Source organism: Peromyscus leucopus, chromosome 7 (assembly GCF_004664715.2).
Source record: "Peromyscus leucopus breed LL Stock chromosome 7, UCI_PerLeu_2.1, whole genome shotgun sequence".
Lineage (NCBI taxonomy): Eukaryota > Metazoa > Chordata > Mammalia > Rodentia > Cricetidae > Peromyscus > Peromyscus leucopus.
In genome coordinates this window covers 15,894,456-15,915,320 of record NC_051069.1, presented here as the reverse complement: position 1 = coordinate 15,915,320, position 20,865 = coordinate 15,894,456, and the positions used below count along the sequence as shown (strand labels likewise).

Genomic DNA, 20,865 nt, shown 5'->3' with positions numbered 1-20,865 from the left:
GATGTTTGGCCTTAGTTTAGGTTTCTCCTACCAACTCTTATAACTTATTTTAACCTGTTACTCTTCATCTATGTGTTGTCCCTGGGCTTTTTACCTTTCATTCTGTATGTCCTACTTCCCTGCTTCCTCCATGTCTGGCTGCCTGTCTGGCTGCTGCCTGGCCCCAGATCTCTCTCTCTCTTTCTCCCTCCTCTCTTCAGCCTAGATTTCTCCTCCTACTTACTCTGTGTGCCCTCCAGCCCCACCTATCCCTCCACTGCCTCGCTATTGGCTGTTCAGCTTTTTATTAGACCAATCAGGTGCCTTAGGCAGGCACAGTGAAATGGTGACACATCTTTACATAATTAAATGCAACATAAACAAATGCAACACATCTTTACATAGTTAAAGTAATATTCCACAACATTCTGTTTACAGAGTGGTGGCTGTGTTGGAAAATGAGGAACTACTGTGAGTTTAGCATTTTACTGAGTTCTGGGAACAAAAATTTAAGGACTCTGTTCTGTAAAGGATATCTTAATAGTCTTAAAAAAATATATAGATTGGTCCTTTAACAAAAAACACTTCTAGAACCCTTTTTGGGTAGAAGTGGGAGCTTTGAGATAGTCTCACTATGTAGGTGAGAGCGCCCTTGAATTTGAGATTCTCTTGGCTCCTGTTGGGATTATAGGTGTGTGTCTCAATGCTGAGCTTATTGCTGTAGCCTTTTCCAGTTAGCCCTTCACTTTCCTTCTTCTAGGAAGTTGTGCATAAAAGCGGATGAAATATGCTTTGTTTTTGTTTTTTTCTTAAGAAAACTAGCAGAATAGAGTCTTGGGTTGGAATTATACAGTAAATTTTGGGTAGAGTTGGGATTTTCTTTTTTTTTTTAATAGTTAAAAGATCTAGATTGAAGCCGGGCGGTGGTGGCGCACGCCTTTAATCCCAGCACTCGGGAGGCAGAGCCAGGCGGATCTCTGTGAGTTCGAGGCCAGCCTGGGCTACCAAGTGAGTTCCAGGAAAGGCGCAAAGCTACACAGAGAAACCCTGTCTCGAAAAACCAAAAAAAAAAAAAAAAAAAGATCTAGATTGATAGGATTTCTTTTTTCTTTTCTTTCTTTCTTTTTCCTTTTTTTTTTTTTTTTTTGATTAATAGGATTTCTAAATATAATTTGTTGACTTTTTTGGGCGGAAGTGTGAGTTGAGGCAGAGTCTTGACTCGGGCTGGCCTGGAAACTGGTTGAGGGTTACTCTGACTTGTCTGCTGTCTGCGTCTGTTTCCCTGGAGGTGGGGGTCTTCTGTGTACCAGTTCTCCGCGTGAGAGTGTGCGTGTGTTTGTGTGTAAACTAGCACTCTGTACCTTCATCTTGAAAGTCAGAGAACAACTTTTGGGAGTTGGTTCTCTTTTTATACCGTGTGGGTTCCAGGAATTGAACTCAGGTTGTCAGACTTGGTGACAAGTGCCTTTACCTGCTGAATCATCTCAACACCCTTGAATATTCTTTTTAATGAGAAGGGAATGGTTTTTGTGTCTTCATATAATTTAACTACTTATTCTCACTTTGCTTGCCTTTTTTTAAAAATTAATTTAAATAAAAATATATATTTAGGTTTTTCCAGACAGGGTTTCTCTGTGTAGCGCTGGCTGTCCCAGAACTCACTCTGTAGACCAGGCTGGCCTCACACTTGCAGAGATCTGCCTGCTTCTCTGCCCCGAGTGCTGGGATTAAAGATGTGTGCTCCCACCACCCAGCTTGTTTCTTGCCTTTTTTTCCTGGCAGTACTGGACCCTAGGGCCTCACACATGTTCAGGCAAGTCCTCTGCCAGTGAACTATAGTCCCAGCCCTTACCTGCCATTTTTGGGGGTCAGTATTTGTATTTATATGTGTCTTACTTAGTTACAGTTCTGTTGCTGTGAAGAGATACTGATCAAGGCAATTTATAGAGAAAAAGCATTTAATTGGGGGCTTGCTTAAAGTTTCAGAGGGTTAGTCAGTGATTATCATGGTGGCGGGCAGGAATGGTGCTGGAGAAGTAGCTAAGAGCTCACATCTGATTCACAGATGTGAGTGGGGGAGATGACGATAACAGGCTGGGCCTTACCTGGGCCTTTGAAACCTCAGTTTACCCCTAATGACACACCTACTCCAACAAGGCCACACCTTCTAATGCTTCCCAAACTGTCAGTCCCTTATCTGGGGACCCAGCATTCAAACATGAGCCTATGGAGGTCATTCTCATTTAGACAGCCACAGAGAGACAGAGACAAACACAAAGACAGAGGGTATTTAGACGCAGAAATTGGTTGTGATGCCTTTAATCCCAGCACGGGGAGGCAGAGGCAGGTGGATGTCTGAGTTCAAAGCCAACCACTACATCCAGGCCAGCCAGGGTTACATAGTAAAACCTTGATTTAAAAAAAAAAAAAAAAATTACAACAACAAAAATACCCATAACAAAACATTGTCCTCTTATGGCAGAAAGTACAGGCCCCAAACATCAACATAAGTCTCCAGTTCTGCCAAGTCACTGTCCTCGTTATGTATCTGTCTTCTAAGGGCCCAGTTAATTCCTCCGGAAGTGAGCTGAGGGTATAGCCCACCTGATGAAGTGAGTTGGAGCCAGAGAGTCCACCTTCAAAAGCTAGGTGTGCTGGTGTGTGCTTGTGAGTCCTGGGAAGTCAGACCTAGGCAAGTCCTTGAGGTTCAGTAGCCAGCCAGCCAGCCTAGCCTCATTGGGGACTACCCGGATGGTAAGAGACCCTGACTCAAGAAGATGAATGGTACCTGAGGAATGACCCTAGGTTGTCTTCTGGTCCTACACGTATGTACATAAACACACAAATGAATATTGTCAGAAAGAGAAGAGTTCAGTTAGCTTTTGTCTTAGATTCTGGGGGTGTAACTCAGTGGTAGAGCTCTTGCTTAGTATGTTCAAATTCCTGGCTTCAATTGCTAGCACAGCACGGGGGAAAAAAACCCTGATTTTTAATTTGGTGCTAGGAAGTGTATAGGTAAGTGACAGAGTGCTTAGGATCCTTAGTATGAAACCTCCACCCGCTAAAAGAGGGTATGAACTATGGCCATGGCTTAGTGGTAGAGCACTTACATAGCATACAGGAGCCCATAGATTCCCAGTAATACAAAATGAAAACTAAAAAGATTAGACATTCGAACTTTAGAGGACATTCATACTATAACATCACTTAATGGTTTATTTGAACATAAACATTTTGTTTCATGGTACATCAAAAATTTTAGCTTATACCAAATCAGATATTATTTCCTAAACTTGCCTAAATCCTGAATTTTTGTACAATTTAAAATACTATCTTAGAGTAATTATAACATTATCCTGAGATACACTCATCTGTTTCTAGCCCTTGAGACTTCTTCCTGTTAGTGGTAGGTCACTTTTGGGTGCTCACTTTCCCTTGTCTCTTACTCGGTCAGTCCTCAGATCCACACTGTAACTCAAGCCATTCTCATCAGTTACAATTTTCCTCAGAGCACAACTGTATTCCCTTCCCTTCCCCCTTTTCTCGTTCCCCTTTCCTTTCCTGATGTGTGTGTGTGTCGGGTAGAGGGTATGCACCTATTTGTGTGTGTAGACCTAAGGTTGATTATTGGGTATCTTCTATATTTCTTTCCATCTTGTTTTTTGAGGCAGTCTCTCACTGAACCAGGATCTCCTCATTGCCGCCAGAGTGCCAGCGAGCTCCTGAGATGTACCTGTGTCCAAGTACTGCCTATGACCCTTGTGCTGGGCTTACAGACATATGCTAATGTGGCCAACTTTTGTGTATGTTCTGGGGATTCAGTCTCGGGTCCTCGTGCTTACACGGAGAACATTTTTTCCATTGTGCCATCTTTACAGCTCCATTCATACCTTCTTTTACAATCTGTACTGTGGTCATGTCAACTGAAATACATGAAAATGAAGAAGATAAATATCAAAGTTGATTTTTGCAAGATTAGGTTCCTTCAAGATCCGGATCCTGTTTCTTTTTCAAGTTTATTCTTCCTACCAATGCTTAGCTTTTAGCCAGACTGAACTGGATTTTGCAGATGGACTGCATGAGATTATACCCTTGCTGCTGCTTCTGCATTCTTTACAGGACCTCACATTGCTAACATGTACTTGTCTTTAGGTTTCATTTTATAAATCACCTCTTGGATTTCCCTCCCTTTGAAGGAGAAAGTGATGCTGTTTCCGTGTGCTATTATGGCTTTTAGTAATTACTTTACACCCACTGTGTTAGGATTTACACTAGATATGAGCAAATTTCTATGGAGTTATGGTTTTAACTTGTGATTGACTCTTTCAAACCTGCATTGGTTCTGCTGTGTTCTATCTTAGCAAGTACTTATGAAATGGCTAAGTGAATAGTATGGTAATATAATTATTAGTCACTGATCACTCCCTACAGAATTATCTAAGGCAAGGGTATAGATTTTGAGTTGATCTTTGTTTTAAATTTGAATCATATTTTAAGTGTTCATACTAATTTCTGGTACTTGGTGTGTAATTCACTTATTGTCTTGATTTGAGTATGGATGATCTGTTGTTAAAAGTTTTGACTTCTCATATCTTTGAAATGTATCCCTGCCTCAGGTGGAGGATGCCCTGTCCTATCTTGACCAGGTGAAGCTGCAGTTTGGTAGTCAGCCTCAGGTCTACAATGATTTCCTTGATATCATGAAGGAATTTAAATCGCAGAGGTAAAAGATTTCTGTGACTGCATTTAAGTTTATGCTTGGCATGTTTTTAGAGGGAATATATATGTATATATATATATATACACACACACAATTACTTCCTTTTTATAGATTATTATTTTTATTGGGGGAAGGCTTTTGAGACTAGAGTCTTGCTATACATAGCTCAGAGTGGCTTTGAACTTTGAGCAGTCCTGTTGCCTCAGCCTACAGCTATGCATCACTGTATTTTGGTTTTATGATGGAAATTATAGAGCACTTAGGCTTTTTTTTTTTTTTAATCTGTACCAGTAAATTTTAACTAAAATCTATCTTGATGCTTATTTCAGTCAGGGAAGTAACACTGGTATATTTTTAGGATGCTTGATTTTTATTGTAATTGTTGTAAGATGCACTGATTCTCTGGCATGGCTCACAGGACACAAGCCCATTACAATTCATACTGGTATATTAAAGGTTGGGTCTGGCTTGGGAATTACAGTTTTAGGTGTACTGTTGTCTGTACAACTGCTTGATAGACTTGTTGCCATGAATAAAAAACAGTGACCAAGCCTGTAGCTCTAAAGCTAAATGGCTTTGGAATTTGAATTCTTTGGCCTTGGTTATTAGGCTTTCTGTTTTGAGGAAACATAGTGAGAAGTTAGTTTTCCTCTAGATTTTTTTGTCACGCTTGCCTTTCATCATTTTCTTCTTTGTTTTTGTCAGTATTGATACTCCAGGTGTGATTAGCCGTGTATCCCAGTTATTTAAAGGCCATCCTGATCTGATCATGGGCTTCAATACCTTCTTGCCTCCTGGCTACAAAATTGAGGTGCAGACTAATGACATGGTGAACGTGACAACTCCTGGGCAGGTTCATCAGATCCCCACCCATGGCATCCAGCCCCAGCCTCAGCCACCACCTCCACATCCTTCCCAACCTTCAGCCCAGTCAGCTCCAGCTCCTGCTCAGCCAGCTCCTCAGCCCACACCTGCCAAAGTCAGCAAGGTGAGTTGTGGGCAGACACTGAATCCCCTAGAAAGTACTTCTCAGACGTTCCCCTATATGAGACTCAGATGTATAAGTTGCAACCACGATGTCATCAGAGAAGATGTTTACATCTCACCCAATCCATGGTTCATGTTTATATACTGCATTATTTAGATACTCACCTAAGTCGTCATGCCAACAGATTGTAGGACCCTGTCCTCAGCTTCTGTTTAGCTAGCCTCTGACCTGGCTTTGTAGTAGTCCTTTGACACCACAAGTAGGAAAAGGGTGTGTGTGTGTGTGTGTGTGTGTGTGGTTTGCTTTGTTTTGTGACTTGGGTTTTCTATGTTGCTCAGGCTGGTCTAATAATCCTGGGCTTTGATGGTCCTGAGTAACTGGCACTGTAGGTGCTGCCAACACACATAGCTCAGAAGTGATTGTTTTTCTCATGGTCAGATTAGACTCTTACTCACATGATTGCCATTTACATCTTTGCAGAACTGGGCATGATGACATAAATTTAAGTACGTGGAAGGTGGAGGCAGGAGGATAAGGAATTTGAGGATATCCCAAGTTGTATAAAATACTGTCTAAAAAAAACACAATCAAGTTACTCCGTTTGCCAGATCACCTGATAACTACAATAAGTGGAAGATATTCTTGATCTAGATGTGTTAGAATAGTTGCTAACTGCATAGGATTGAATTTTAGTTCAAGCAAATTCAACGTTTTAGTTGTACTAACCAAATTTCATGTTCTCAAGAATCACCATGTAGCTGGTGGCTCTTGTATCTAATGGCACAAAGAAAGAAGATTCTAAAAAAAAAAAAGAAAGAAGATTCTATCATTTCTGTCCTATTGAACAGAGCTGGTCTAGAAACATCATTTTGGATTACAGGAAAAATGGAGTTGTTGTTATTGACATTAAAAAACTGTAGGATGAGCCTGGCTGTGGTGGCACATGCCTTTAATCCCAGCACTCGGGAGGCAGAGGCAGGTGGATCTCTGTGAGTTCGAGGCCAGCCTGGTCTACAAAGCAAGTTCCAAGACAGGCTCCAAAGCTACACAGAGAAAAACCCCTGTCTCGAAAAACCAAAAAAAAAGAAAAAGTAGGATGAGGTTTTTTGTTTTTTGTTTTTTTTTTTTAAATTTGCACCTGTTAAGCCAGTGAGCTTAAAAAATGCATATGAAGGGGGGAGGGGGAGGGGGGGCGAGAGAGGGAGAACAGGGGAATCTGTGGCTATTATGTTGAACTGAATGGTGTTGTAAAATAAATAAAAAAATTTAAAAAATTTAAAAAATTTAAAAAAATAAAAATAGCTACAAATAAAAAAAATGCATATGAAAAATTTATCCCTATAATTAGAATGGCTCCTTTTTTGAAGTTGTATTTAGGAAATTTGATGTTGAGATAGTGTAAGAATGTGAGAACTTTTTCCTATCCTGTTGTATATATATGATTTGAATTGAACCAAAATGACTTGACTTGAAAGTAGTACTTAATGGCTTAAATGAGTAAATAAAGGATATGGGTTGATCATATACTTTGGGTTTTTGTTTTGGTTTTTTGGGTTTGAATTTTCTTCTCCAGTGTCATACCACCTGTGCTCTTGAGGAAAATAAAGACTTGTTTCTTTTTAGCCTTCCCAACTACAAGCACATACTCCAACCAGTCAGCAGACTCCCCCACTCCCACCGTATGCGTCCCCACGTTCTCCACCGGTCCAGCCTCACACACCAGTGACAATCTCCTTGGGAACGGCCCCGTCTTTGCAGAACAATCAGCCCGTGGAGTTCAATCATGCCATCAACTACGTTAATAAGATCAAGAACAGGTTCCAGGGCCAACCAGACATCTACAAAGCATTTTTGGAGATTTTACACACATACCAGGTAAGAGGGTTACTCGTTTATTCCCTTTTTTTTTTTTATAATTTTTTTTTTTTTTTTTTTTTTTTTTTCCGAGACAGGGTTTCTCTGTGTAGCTTTGCGCCTTTCCTGGAACTCACTTGGTAGCCCAGGCTGGCCTCGAACTCACAGAGATCCACCTGGCTCTGCCTCCCGAGTGCTGGGATTAAAGGCGTGAGCCACCACCGCCCGGCTCGTTTATCCCTTTTTAAGCAGGTCTTATGATCCTGGGCTCTGGTGATCCTCTTGCCTCAGCCTCCTGAGTAAATGGGGTGCCAGTTGCCAGCACACCAAGCTCAAAAATGTTTGTTTTTGTTGTGGTCAAATTAGACTCTGCTTACATAACTACCAGCCTCAGAGGGTATCTAATCTGAGAAAAGCTACAGTATCCATTGTGCCCAGGAGTCCTTACTGAGAATATTAACTGGTTAGAATGTAATGTGTGTTTGTGAAGCCGGGTTTACTTGCCTGCTTGGCTTGCCCTGTAACATCTTGTCAGGAGATTTTAAGTTCACTAGCTTGTTAAGAGGATGCTTGTTTCATAATGGAAGTTTCTGAGGGTAATTTGTGTATCATGATTTACAAGAGAACATGCACAAAGTTTTCTAATGTTTTGTGTTTTATCACTTTAATTAAAGGAGCATTCACATGTTCTTAGTTTTATAAATACCTGTCATTCAGCCTCGTCTTCTTCTCAAAAGACTCTCAAAACAGTAATTAAATACTTCCTTTAATGTATTTTAAGTAGATAACATACTTTAGCCATACCAAACATTTCAGAAAATAATTGTTGTGTGTGTGTTGTAGGATTCAGAAGAGTAGCTCCCTTAGTGTGTATCATCTGTCCCCTTCTGTCATTCTCCAGAAAGAACAGCGGAATGCCAAGGAAGCTGGAGGAAACTATACTCCAGCCTTGACGGAGCAGGAAGTGTATGCCCAGGTGGCTCGTCTCTTCAAAAACCAGGAGGATCTGTTATCTGAGTTTGGACAGTTCTTGCCGGACGCCAACAGCTCGGTGGTAAGTTTCAGTTAGACAAACTACATTATTTAAGATTGTCACCCTAAGTTTGAAAGCTACAGTTACAGGGGACTTTTTAGATGACACTTTGATTAGAGTACTGATATCTTGTATGTCTTAATCAGCTTTTAAGCAAAACAACTGCTGAGAAGGTTGATTCTGTGAGAAATGATCATGGAGGCACTGTGAAGAAGCCCCAGCTGAACAACAAGCCACAGAGGCCCAGCCAGAATGGTTGCCAGATCCGCAGACACTCTGGAACAGGAGCCACACCACCAGTGAAGGTGAGAGTAGACAGATAGATGGTAAGGGGGTTGGAACCTGTATATCCAGAGCAAGTTAGCATAGGTCACAGAAGCCCCTACAAAGGCAGGCGGGAAGAGCACTCACTGTGTGTTTGTGTGTGTGTTTTCCTGTGTCCTTTCTGCGCTCACCGTGTGGGTCAGTGTGTGTTTGTGTGTGTGTTTTCCTGGGTTCTCTCCTCTTTGCTCTATGAGCTTTGGCTCTTCATTACCGAGACTTCTGAATTTTTCTCATGATTTGATATGTTAAACTTACCTTGTGTTACAGGAAGAATATTTTTAAACTGATACATCATAAATAAATGAATGCTCTCTGAGGAAACTCAACTCTTGTGAGCGTAGTGCCCCTGTGATGCAGAGGCTTTGTTCAGTCACTTTGGCTAGAGGTCTCTCCTACCCCTGGTTCTTTTTGGGTTGACAGATCTTCCTTATATTACCTTAGTCTTCAAGGAAAGCAATCTGGGCTGTACCAGCGGGCAGTCTTAAGCTCCTGTTCGTAACTCACATTAAGTAGACACTGATGGTCTGTCAGTAGAAAGCCCGCTTGCTCTCTTTGAGTATGTCTGTGATAAGAAGGAAGCTGAATGTATTCAGGGTTGAATGTCTCTGGGAATGTGGAGTATAGGTGTCTATTGAACTTGGTTAAAGAAGGAAAGACAGTGGGAGGGGTGGGTGTCCAGTGGCTCCAAGGGCTGACGCATTCTGAAAGGTTGGTTTGGTGCTTGCAGTGGTTTTTCTTCAGTTCTGGAGTCAGGTTGAGTGGAGTAATGGCGTGGTGCTTGTTTTTTAACTTCAAAAAGTACCGTGGATTGCAAGAGTCAGCAAATAGCTAAGAGCTCTCTGAGGTCTGTTTCCTTTACACCTGGTAATCCACAGGTAGAAACAGTATGTTAATGCTTAGTTCTGACACCCCAGAGGGACAGGAGCTGCTCAGAGTTGGTGTAGTTTCCTCACAGGTAGGTAGGTAGTGGAGAAGTTGTAAAAGTCAATTTTTCGATAAAAGATTTTTCTGTATAGCCTTGGCTTTGGAGACCAGGCTGGCTTTGAACTCAAAGAGATCCGCCTGCCTCTTACCTCCCAAGCACTGTGATTTAAAGGTGTTTGTCGCCGGGCGTTGGTGGCACACGCCTTTAATTCCAGCACTCAGGAGGCAGAGCCAGGCGGATCTCTGTGAGTTCGAGGCCAGCCTGGGCTACCAAGTGAGCTCCAGGAAAGGAGCAAAGCTACACAGAGAAACCCTGTCTCGAAAAAACCAAAAAAAAAAAAAAAAAAAAAGGTGTTTGTCACCACGGCCTGGCTTTCAATTTGAAATTAGTCTGATTAGTGTTGCAGCGACACCTGTACTGTCAGCACTGAGGTGGGCCGGGCAGCAAAGGAGCAGCCGGGCCTCTTGAGTTTGAGGTCAGCCAGGGCAACAGAGTAACACTCAAAAACCACAGAGTAACAGTATTAGTGGGAATGGCTATGCTGTCTACTAGACAATGAACTAATTACTTTTTTTCCTATGAATCTTTAAGTTGAAGTAGTAGTGTGGGTTAAAAAAATTTTTTTAAACTCCAGATAGTTTATGCCAGCCTGAAAGCCGTTAGTGTGGTATTAGATCTTAATAAAGATACTTCTGGCTCTGGGAAAGTGTCTTGGTTAGTGTGATTATTGCCGTGATAAAATACTGGCCAGAAGTAGCTTGGGGAGAAAGGCTTTATTTTGTTTACATTTCCACATCATTGTTCATGATGGAAGGAAGTGAGCAGGAACCTGGAAAATAGGAGCTGATGCAGAGGTCAGGAGTAGTCTTTACAGGTTCTCATGACTTGCTAAGCCTGCTTGATGGAGCCCACAAGGTATGGGCTGCACCCTCCCACTTCACTAATCAAGAAATGCCCTACACCTGCCTACAGCCTGATCCTAGAGGTCCCTCCTCTAACATGACTCCAGCTTGTGTCAAGTTGACATGAAACTGGCTAGCACAACTGACCCTTTGTCACTTTGACACAAAAAACATCATTTTTCAAGTAGAACCTTTTCTTTTTCATTTGTCCCCAAAATGCTTTATTAATATTAGTATCAGAATATAATAAAACAAATAACTTTGAAAGTCCCATAGTCGCTACAAATTCAAACATATCAAAAGTTCAGTCTTTTTAAAATATTCAGTCTCTTAAAAACCTGAAATCTCCTTAAAAGTTCAGAGTCTCTCCATTATGGGCTCCTGTAAAATCAAAAATGAGCTAAATCCTTTCTTTAAGAGGGAACGGCCAGGGCACAGTGGCAGTCTGAATAAAGGAAACCAAACTAGCTGCTTAAATAAGTGTGTCCAATGTCTGAGATCCACTTACAGTCTTCTGGCTCCGACCACTGCTGCTGCGCACACGGGTTGTCCTCTAGACTCAGGCTGGCTCCACTCCACTGCTGCTGGTCTTAGCAGTCCTCCCATGGCCCTCGCACCTCCAGAGTGCTTGGGTCTTGTAATGAAACCAGGCTGCCCTTTCACCAATAGCCTCTCCGGGGCTCTTCATGCTGCCAACCTCAACTTTCCCTGCTTGACTCCTTTCTTGGGGCTTCAGTTGCTACTCAGCTGCACCTTCACCAGTGGTTTCTCCTTGCCTTGTCCAGTACCAAGCCTCAGCTGCTCTCTATGGCTCTTTCATGCCTTCAAAACTAGTAACACCTGGGAGACTTACACATGACCAAGTTTGACTGCCACTTCGAGGTATGACCTTGGCCACCTCTGGCAGGTTTTGTGTGCTCTCAGAGAACACTTCCCAGAAGATGCCACCTCAGTGATGGTCTCTTCTTAATTGCCACTCATTTCTCAGCTCAGCTGTGCCCGCGATGCAGAGGTTTCACTTTAACAGTGCTGGGGGCTCTCTTCTCTCCCTCTTTCCCTTTCTCCCTCTCCCTCTTTCCCTCTTTCTCTCCCCCCCCCTCCTTTTTTTTTTTTCTAGACAGTTTCTCTCTATAGCCCTGGCTATCCTGGAACTTTCTTTGTAGACCAGGCTGGCCTCAAACTTGCAGAGATCCACCTGCCTCTGCTTCACAAGTGCTGGGATTAAAGGCGTGCACCACCATGCCTGGCTGGTGCTGATCTTTTAATCACCGCTGATTCTTCAGCCTCAGCCGTCCAGAACCACAAAGTCTTACTTAGAACAGCAGATGGCTTCAATAGAATCTTTAAACTTACCTCTGACCTTCACAAGCCAGGCTTAAGTTATGCTCGTAAATGCCAGTAGGATTTTCTGAAAGGAGCAGACGCAGGAATATCATGAGATTAAAGGCAGCATAAAAAGGGAAGGAAGCTAATTCTAAACCTGGGTCACAGGAGGGGACATCTGTGAGTAGAGTGATCTGTAAGCCTTGGATGAAGAAAGAAATTGTCAAGGAAACTAAAGTAGAAGAAAAGGTTGTGATAGAAATTTGTGACTGAATTCTCCTTTGTTCTAAGTTATTAGCAGTAGTAGAACCATTTTAGCAAAATTAAATTCATTCTGTGCTGTTTGTTTTTGTTTTCTTTATTTCTTTTTTTAATTCCAGAAAAAACCCAAACTGCTTAGTCTAAAGGAGTCTTCAATGGCAGATGCCAGCAAGCATGGTGTTGGGACTGAGTCGTTATTTTTTGATAAGGTGAGTAATGGGTAACATTTGATGTTAGTTAAGGATAATCATCTAATCCCCAAGGTTTTGTTTCAAAAGTGTCAACTGATTAAGATTTTTTGGCATTGTTTTTATTTAATCCTTTGGGTTTGTTTTGTTTGAGGGCAGAATCTTTCTGTATGTAACTAGGTTGGTCTTGAACTCATCTTGTAGCCTAGGTTGGCCTTCAGTTCCTGATCCTTCTTTGGCCACCCAAGTGCCACTACATGTAGCCCACCTATAGTTCTTTATTTCTTTTATCTTTTTTTTGGGAGGCATCTTACTACATCTCTCTATGTAGCCTTAGCTGGCCTGGGACTTACTGTGTAAAACAGGATGACCTCAAATTCATAGAATTATGGCTGCCTTTGCCTCCCTAGTGCTAAGAATAAGGGCATATGCTCCCATGCCCTTGTTTTCTTTTATTAGTGGTACTAGTCATGGAGCTCAGTACCTTAGACACTAGGCATCTTCTCTGCATTGGATCTGCAGTGCCTTAGGTGACTTGTAATCCAGTTGTTCTGACACTTCCGGGTGGTTATAGGAGTGAGAATTCCATTTTGCATGTTTTGAGACAGGCTCTTGTCACCCAGATTTGCCTCAATCTTGCTCTGAAACCAAGGATGACTTTTAACTACTACTGTTCTTCCTCTACTTCCCAGATAGGCTGTAGACATACACTACCATGCCTAGATTGAGAATTCTTGACTATTTGAATGTTTTCGAAGATCTGTAGGTATTTTTATGCAAAAGCTAAGAATTGAAATCATACACTACCATGCCTAGATTGAGAATTCTTGACTATTTGAATGTTTTCGAAGATCTGTAGGTGTTTTTATGCAAAAGCTAAGAATTGAAATTTCTGGTGGACACCATGAATGCTATTTTAGTTTGACTGTACTTGTGTTTTGGATTCTGTCTTTGGAGCCAAGTTGATGATTAGCAAGCAGTTTCCATCAGTCAAGTGGACAGCTGATTGGCCTCTCCCAGGATCCTATCTTGTATCTCTGGGTGTTTACAGAAAACAAATTATTTAATGGCTGCATTAATGATAGCTCCAGATATCTGTCTGTCTCTCTGCCTTGAGGAGCTCTCCTTATGAAGGATAATGGTATTAGGAGTACATTTTTGTAGATATGTGTATGAATATGTACATATATATAATTAAAAGTATGTATATGACGACTATCTTGACGTTGCTTTTCAATTCATTGGAAGAAAAAAAATGGTTAATGGATGACACAAAATTTACAATGTGTTTATCATCTAGGTGGAGTGACTATGATTAGGGTCCGTTAGACGTCTTTCTACTTTTTCATAGGTTTTAAAGCTGATAAATTTAAAGCAAACAACTGGCATATAGTACAAAAAGTATAATCTTCTTTAATCTAGCATTAAAAGTTCCTATTTCAGAAGTTAATTGTAATGGTGTACACTTGTAATCCCAGCACGTGAGAGACAGAGGCAGGAGACTTACCACACGTTATCAGCCAGCCTAGGCTATACAGTGAAATCCTGCCTCAAACATTTTTTTTTTTTTAATAAAAAGCCTTTCATATCAGAGCATTATACATCTGTGAATTCCAGTCTAATCTGTGTAGAGCATGTTCTGTGCCTCCTTCTACATAGGAGGAGGCAATCTGAACATACAGTCAGGCCTCTTGATACGTCCTGGGCCTGCAGATCCGCAGTGCTAACAGCTGCCTTAGCTTTCTGTCAGCTGCTAAATGGTTTACATTTTTGAGACTTTAAAATGTTAGTTTTCAATTCTATAATAGGATAATAGCCTGTGTGTGTGTGTGTGTGTGTGAGAGAGAGAGACAGAGAGACAGAGAGAATATATGAATGTGAATGTTGGTATGTGTACATCAAAACATAGGTGTCTGTCCTAATCTTTCACCTTACTTGAGGCAGGGTTTTTTTTGTTGCGCACCACTGACAGCTTAAGGTAGCTGGCCCTGGAGTTCTTGGGAATCTCCTCTCTCTGCCTCCTGTCTCACTGTAGGTGTGCTGGAATTACAGCTTTATGTGGTCAGCAGATCCCAACTCTGTCCTCAAAGTTGCATGGCAAGTGCTTTATTTATTGAACCATCTCTCAGCCCCTTGTTTGGGGTGTGTGTGTGTGTGTCTCTGTCTGTCTGTCTGTCTAGGTCTAGGTGTGTGCATATTTATGTGTGGAGGTCAGAGGTCAATGCTGGATATCATCTTCAGTTGCTTCTCTACCTTATTTTTGGAGAAAAGGACTCATTGAACCTAGAGCTCACTGATTGGCTACACTGGCTTGTCTGTAAGCCTCAGGGGTCTTCCTTTCTCGACTTCTTGGGAGCTGGGATTACAGTTTGTACTGCTGTGCCTTAGTGTTTTATGTGGGTGCTGGGAATCCAAACTCTATTTGAGCCATGTCCTCAGGCTGTTGTTGGTTTAAGATTTAATTATTAGGTATATGTATGAGTGCCTTTATGAACTCCTATATGCCATATGTATGTAGGTGTGGTTATGAACTACTTCATGTTTGTTGGCACCCAACCCTGGGTCCTCTGCAATAATGGGAAGCACTTTTAACCACTAAGCCATCTTTCTAGCCCCTTCTCAGCCCGTTTTGTTTTTTGGTGTGATGCCTGCTGCCTCTGCCTCAAGAATGCTGCGATTCCAAACATTCAGGAGGAAGATCCAGAGTTTAAAGACTATCCTTAGTTACATATAGCAAGTTTAAGGTCTGCCTTTGCTACGTGACATCATGCCTGACACAAAACAACCAAGGGTTTAGGAAGAAGGATATACAAACAGTGTTGACAAAGATTCCTGTAAATATCTATTAAGATGGGCTTAGGTAACTGACAGTCTGGAGTAGCAAGCATATGAGAAGGTGTAATGCATGATCCATGTTTTATAGAAAATTTTAAACGCATGTAAAACGAAAGAGACTGGTAAAATGATCCTTTGTGCTTTACCATCCAGCATCTGTAGTTCCATCACCTGCAGGGTCTGTGTATTTGTTCCACCCTGAGACAGGTTTTCTCTGTGTAGCTTTGGTGCCTATCCTAGATCTTGCTCTGTAGCCCAGGCTGGCCTCAACTCACAGAGATCCACCTGGCTCTGCCTCCCAGTGCTGTGATTAAAGGCTTGCGCCACCACCGCCCGGCTATTAGTTTTTCTTTTTAAGGTGGTTTCTTTGATCGTATTTAAATGAAATAACAATGATCCTTAGTAAATATCAGATTAAATTTACCCTATTAAACAATATTGGGCTGGGTGGTGGTGGCACGGGCCTTTAATCCCAGCACTTGGGAGGTAGAGCCAGCCCAGGCTACAGAGTGAGTTCTAGAAAAGGTGCCAAAGCTACATAGAGAAAGCCTGTCTCAAAAAACAAAACAAAACAAATTAATGACCCTGAGTCTCCTTGTAACCGTTTTTTCTTCTCTTGTTTCCATAAGGTCCGAAAGGCTCTTCGGAGTGCCGAGGCCTATGAAAACTTTCTGCGCTGTCTTGTTATCTTTAACCAGGAGGTGATCTCTCGAGCTGAGCTTGTACAACTAGTCTCTCCTTTTCTGGGGTAAGTGAAGTGAGGAGTGTAGCCCTAGTACTTGGGCTGTGACGATGCAGAGATTGTAGGGTAAGTTATAGACAAAGGTAGTGGAGTAGTTGTCACAGGTGACAATGTCAGGAGGGCCTTGTGAGTCTTCTCGTATAGCTTCAGGATGGGAAAACAGGTAGAACTTGGTGTGGTCGAACATGCCTTTAATCCCAGTACCAGGGAGACAGGCAGGTGAGTTCAGAATGGCCTGGGTTACATAGAGAGCACCTGTCTCAAAAAAAAAAGTGTTCACAATGTATCAGCTATGATGGTGCACTCATGGTCTCTTGACTGACCAGCACTAATATTTATAGACACTGATCTCCCAGGGCTGTGGAATCTTGATTGCATTTCCATCCTGAGGATTATATGAATAATGAAACAATATTCTTGAGCCAAAGAATGGCTTCTTAGTTTCTTATTGTCTTGTTGGAGAGCATTATATAAGGAAAATGGAACCTAACTGGTTAAAGGATGCCTCTCAGGTAGAAAATAATTGTGGTAGCCGAGTTGTGACCCAACCATGAATTGTAATGTTGTTCCTCATAATAACTGCATCTTGCCTTGAATTGCTTACCAGCTTTTGGTTTGATTCTTAGGAAATTTCCTGAATTGTTTAATTGGTTTAAAAACTTCCTGGGTTATAAGGAGTCTGTACATCTGGAAAGCTTTCCAAAGGAACGAGCTACAGAAGGCATTGCCATGGAGATAGACTATGCTTCTTGTAAACGACTGGGCTCTAGCTACCGAGCCCTACCAAAAAGTTACCAGCAGCCCAAATGTACAGGACGGACTCCTCTGTGTAAAGAGGTAAGAGTCAGCCTTGGTTCTTCAGCTTCTTCCAAAGAGGGTAGTAGTGATAGGACCAGGGCCAGGATTTTTTTTTAAAGTTTTCGTTTATTTATGTGATACGTGTATATGCATATAAGCTGTGGTCTGCTTGTAGAGATAGGAGACAACTTGTCAGTTGCTTCTCTCCTGCTACCACGTGGGTTCCAAGGATCAAACTCAGGTGCTCGGGTTTGGTGGCAAGTGTCCTTATTTATATGCTCAATCCTCTTATAAGAAAGGCCAGAATTTCCCTTACTCTATGCTGTATAAACTGTCTTAGTTTGGCTTTCTATTGCTCTGCTGTAACACCATGACCAAAGCAACTTGGTGGGGGTGGGAAGAGTCTATTTGGCTTATGCTTCCATATCATTGTTCATCACTGAAAGAAGTCAGGTTAGGAACTCACACAGAGCTGGAATTTGGAGGCAGGAGCTGATGCAGAGGCCATGGAGGAGTGCTGCTTACTGGCTTGTTCCTCATGGCTTGCTCAGCCTGCTTTCTTATAGAACCCAGGACCAGCATCCCAGGGATGGAACCATCCACAATGACCTGGGCCCTCTCCATCAATAACTAATTAAGAAGATGCCCCACAGCCAGACTTTATGGAGGCAATATCTCAACTGAGGGTCCCTCCTTTCAGATAACTCTAGCTTTTGTCAAGTTGACATAAAACTAGCCAGGACACTTACCAAATGTTTTTTCCTCTTTGTAGCATTGTCTGTTTATTGAGAATACTTAATTACCAGTAAGTTTTTACAAGCTTTTCTTCCTCCTCTTTTACTACCCAAAGGTTTTAAATGATACCTGGGTTTCCTTCCCATCATGGTCTGAAGACTCCACTTTTGTTAGTTCCAAGAAGACTCAGTATGAAGAACATATTTATCGTTGTGAAGATGAACGATTTGAGGTATCCTTCTTTGTGATTTGAAGTTTGGGGCACAAGGACGATGTGAAATTAAGGGGTATTTAAATACTATGTATGAGTTAGCTTAAAAAAATAAAAATAAAAAAGAGAGCTGACCCTAGTAGTACATGCCTGTAAGACTTACATTGTAAAGGTGGTTGCTGGGATGAGAAATCTAGAATGGATGAATCAGCTGGTAGAGATCCCCTATTGTAGGAAGGGAAGTTCTGAAACTAAGATCAGAAATCTCCACTATTTCGATGACATTTACACCAAAGGGAGTCAGTTGTATTTTGCATGTATGTATCTGACTTAGCTTATTGAGTACACTGAGTTGACTGGGTCTGCTGCTTCAATCAGTGGGAGAGATCTCCTGCCAACGTAACTCTGCCAGAATTCCGTCTTCAGAAGAATCATATGCAGTCTCCCCACTGCCTGGTGATTGCTGTCTTTTCTCCATCTTAGTTAGGTTCTATCACTGTGATAAAATGCTATGACCAAGACAACTTAGAGTTTAACTTGGTTTAAAGTTGCAGAGTGTGAGAGTCCATGTAGTAGAGGGAAGGAATAGCTAGGAGCTCACATCTTAGTCCATAACCAGGAGGCAGAGAGAAGACATTGAGAATCATACTAGTCTTTTGAAACCTAGAGGTCCACCCCCTAGTGATACACCTCGAATAAAACCATGCCTCCTTACCTTTCCCTCACAGTTTCACAACCAGGGATTAAGTATTAAATATATGAGCCTATTGGGGCCATCCTCATTTGAACCACCACACCCCTAGAATTAATGGCCTGGTCAGTCATTACAGAAAAATAAATTGTATTAAGTGTTAATTTCTATAGGAAGATTTTTTTCTTAATTTATTACTATTTTTTATTTTTATTTATTTATATAGCGAGAAAGGGTTTCTCTGGATATTTCTGGCTGTCCTAGAACTCTCTGTAGACTAGGCTGGCCTTGAACTCAGAGATCCACCTGCCTCTGCCTCCTGAGTGCTGGGATGAACGTGTGCACCATCACATCTGGCTTCTATGGGAAGTTTTTAATCAAGCTGAAGAACATTTTTAGCCGAAGGCAATGGAGTATACCTATAATCCCTGGGGTGGGGAAGGCAGAAGGATTTAGGAATTTATGGTCATTGTCAGCTGCATCATCAGTTGGATACCAGTCTGGGCTACATGGTTCGATGTTTCAAAAGTAAAGGATAATCCTGAATTTGTTGCCATTGGGTGTGAAGCACTAACTTAATATTTAAATGTTTCAGACCTATTTAAGTTAGTACCCTCCTAAACCCTATAATCTCACAACTGTCTTTTTGGATTGTATTCTTACTGTAGGTAATGGGTTTCTGCAATTGAAGAGAAGTTCACAGGCCAGACATAGTGGCTCACATTTGTAATCCCAGCCTTTAGGTAGCAGAGGCAAGAACTTGCCACAAATTGAAGGTCAGTCGGGTCCATATAGCAAATTCCAGGTCACCCATAGTAAGACTTTGTCTCAGTATAAACAAAAGTGTAAGGAAATGGATCAGTATAATAGCCTCCTCTTAGGCCCCTGTGGTCAGCAGTGCTGAACAGTATGTGGTAGGAGTTTTGATAGGAGTGATGACTGCTAATCAATTTATGTGCTTTATGACTTATGTCTATGGCATTTCTTCCAGAAACCAACCTTATGAAAGTAGTAGAGTACCATTGTTGATATTTTACAGAGAGTCTTACATGGCACTCCCCCTTATTCTCCCAGCTCTGCTGTGTTCTGGTTTCGGGCCTGAGCACCCTCTTTTGTTCTTTTTTTGTTTTAAGCTTGATGTAGTTTTAGAGACCAATCTGGCAACAATCCGGGTTCTGGAAGCAATACAGAAAAAACTTTCCCGCTTGTCTGCTGAGGAACAAGCCAAATTTCGCTTGGATAACACCCTTGGGGGCACATCAGAAGTTATTCATCGAAAAGCACTCCAGAGGATATATGCTGATAAAGCAGCTGATATCATCGATGGTCTGAGGAAGAATCCCTCCATTGCTGTTCCAATTGTCCTCAAAAGGTCTGTATCTTCTGGCTTTTACATGCTTTGTGACAGGTTCAGTGTCTGATTAAATAGGGCTTTGATTTTCCACATGGTTATCTTATCAGAACTCCAGTTCTCTCTTTTCTTGTTGGTTAGCCTTTGGGGACAGAGTAGAATGGGGGAACTTAAATAGGGTTTTATATACCAAATAGAACAAATTTTGACAGGAAATGGTTGAAGGACTAGAGATGTACTTCAGTAGTAGAGTGCTTGTGTAACATGCGTAAGTCCCTGAGTTCAATTCCCTGTGCCTTAGAGAAAAGTGAGTGTATGATAGGGTGCTTTGAATTTATATTTGAGGGTTGGGTTTTAGTTTTTGTTTCTCAGTAGATTGCACTTTGGACCATTTGTATAACATGCTTGGTAGGCAAATGCTTTACCATATCCCAACGTGTGTGTGTGTGTGTGTGTGTGTGTGTGTGTGTGTGTGTGTGTGTGTGTTTTGTGTGTCTTTGTGTACACTTTGTTTTGGAATAAGTTTTCATATTGTCCAGACTGGCTTTGAACTTGCGATCTTCCCCGTCACTAAATGCCCTCTTTTGGATTTTGCATTTCCATTAGCTCAGTAAACATTTTAAGTCATGACATAGAAGCAAGTTCAGTGTTACTTTAGTTGGCCAAGGAGAACTCACTTTTGAAGAATACTCATCAAAGCCAGATGTAGTGGCTCATGCTTATTATAGTCTTCACACTAGGGAGGCAGAGGCAGGAAGATTGCTGTAAATTTGATGTTAGCCTGGTCTCCAAGTCATCCAATGCTTCAAAGTGAGGCCTTGTCTCAGAAACAGCTCCATGCTCCTTCATAAAAACCTCTTTTTTTTTTTTTTTTTTTTTCTTTTTTCCTTCCAAGACAGGCTTTCTCTGTGTAGCCCTGGTTGTCCTGGAACTGTTTCGAGACCAGGCTGGCCTTGATTTCACAAAGATCCACCTGCCTCTGTTTCCCAATGGCTGGGATTAAAG

The 20,865-nt window shown here is 41.7% G+C and overlaps 1 protein-coding gene across 2 annotated transcripts in view; it reads left to right on the top strand.

Moving 5' to 3' along the window:
- Sin3a (SIN3 transcription regulator family member A) overlaps nucleotides 1-20,865 on the top strand; it is a 69,341-nt gene that overhangs the window by 22,300 nt on the left and 26,176 nt on the right. For both annotated transcript variants that reach the window (XM_028865060.1, XM_028865059.2), the window contains exons 4-13: nucleotides 4,596-4,702; nucleotides 5,405-5,687; nucleotides 7,311-7,562; nucleotides 8,443-8,595; nucleotides 8,721-8,879; nucleotides 12,429-12,518; nucleotides 15,962-16,080; nucleotides 16,701-16,911; nucleotides 17,723-17,839; nucleotides 19,643-19,881. In XM_028865060.1, coding sequence (XP_028720893.1) covers nucleotides 4,596-4,702; nucleotides 5,405-5,687; nucleotides 7,311-7,562; nucleotides 8,443-8,595; nucleotides 8,721-8,879; nucleotides 12,429-12,518; nucleotides 15,962-16,080; nucleotides 16,701-16,911; nucleotides 17,723-17,839; nucleotides 19,643-19,881 — 1,730 coding nt within the window. The remainder of the gene's footprint in view (nucleotides 1-4,595; nucleotides 4,703-5,404; nucleotides 5,688-7,310; nucleotides 7,563-8,442; nucleotides 8,596-8,720; nucleotides 8,880-12,428; nucleotides 12,519-15,961; nucleotides 16,081-16,700; nucleotides 16,912-17,722; nucleotides 17,840-19,642; nucleotides 19,882-20,865) is intronic.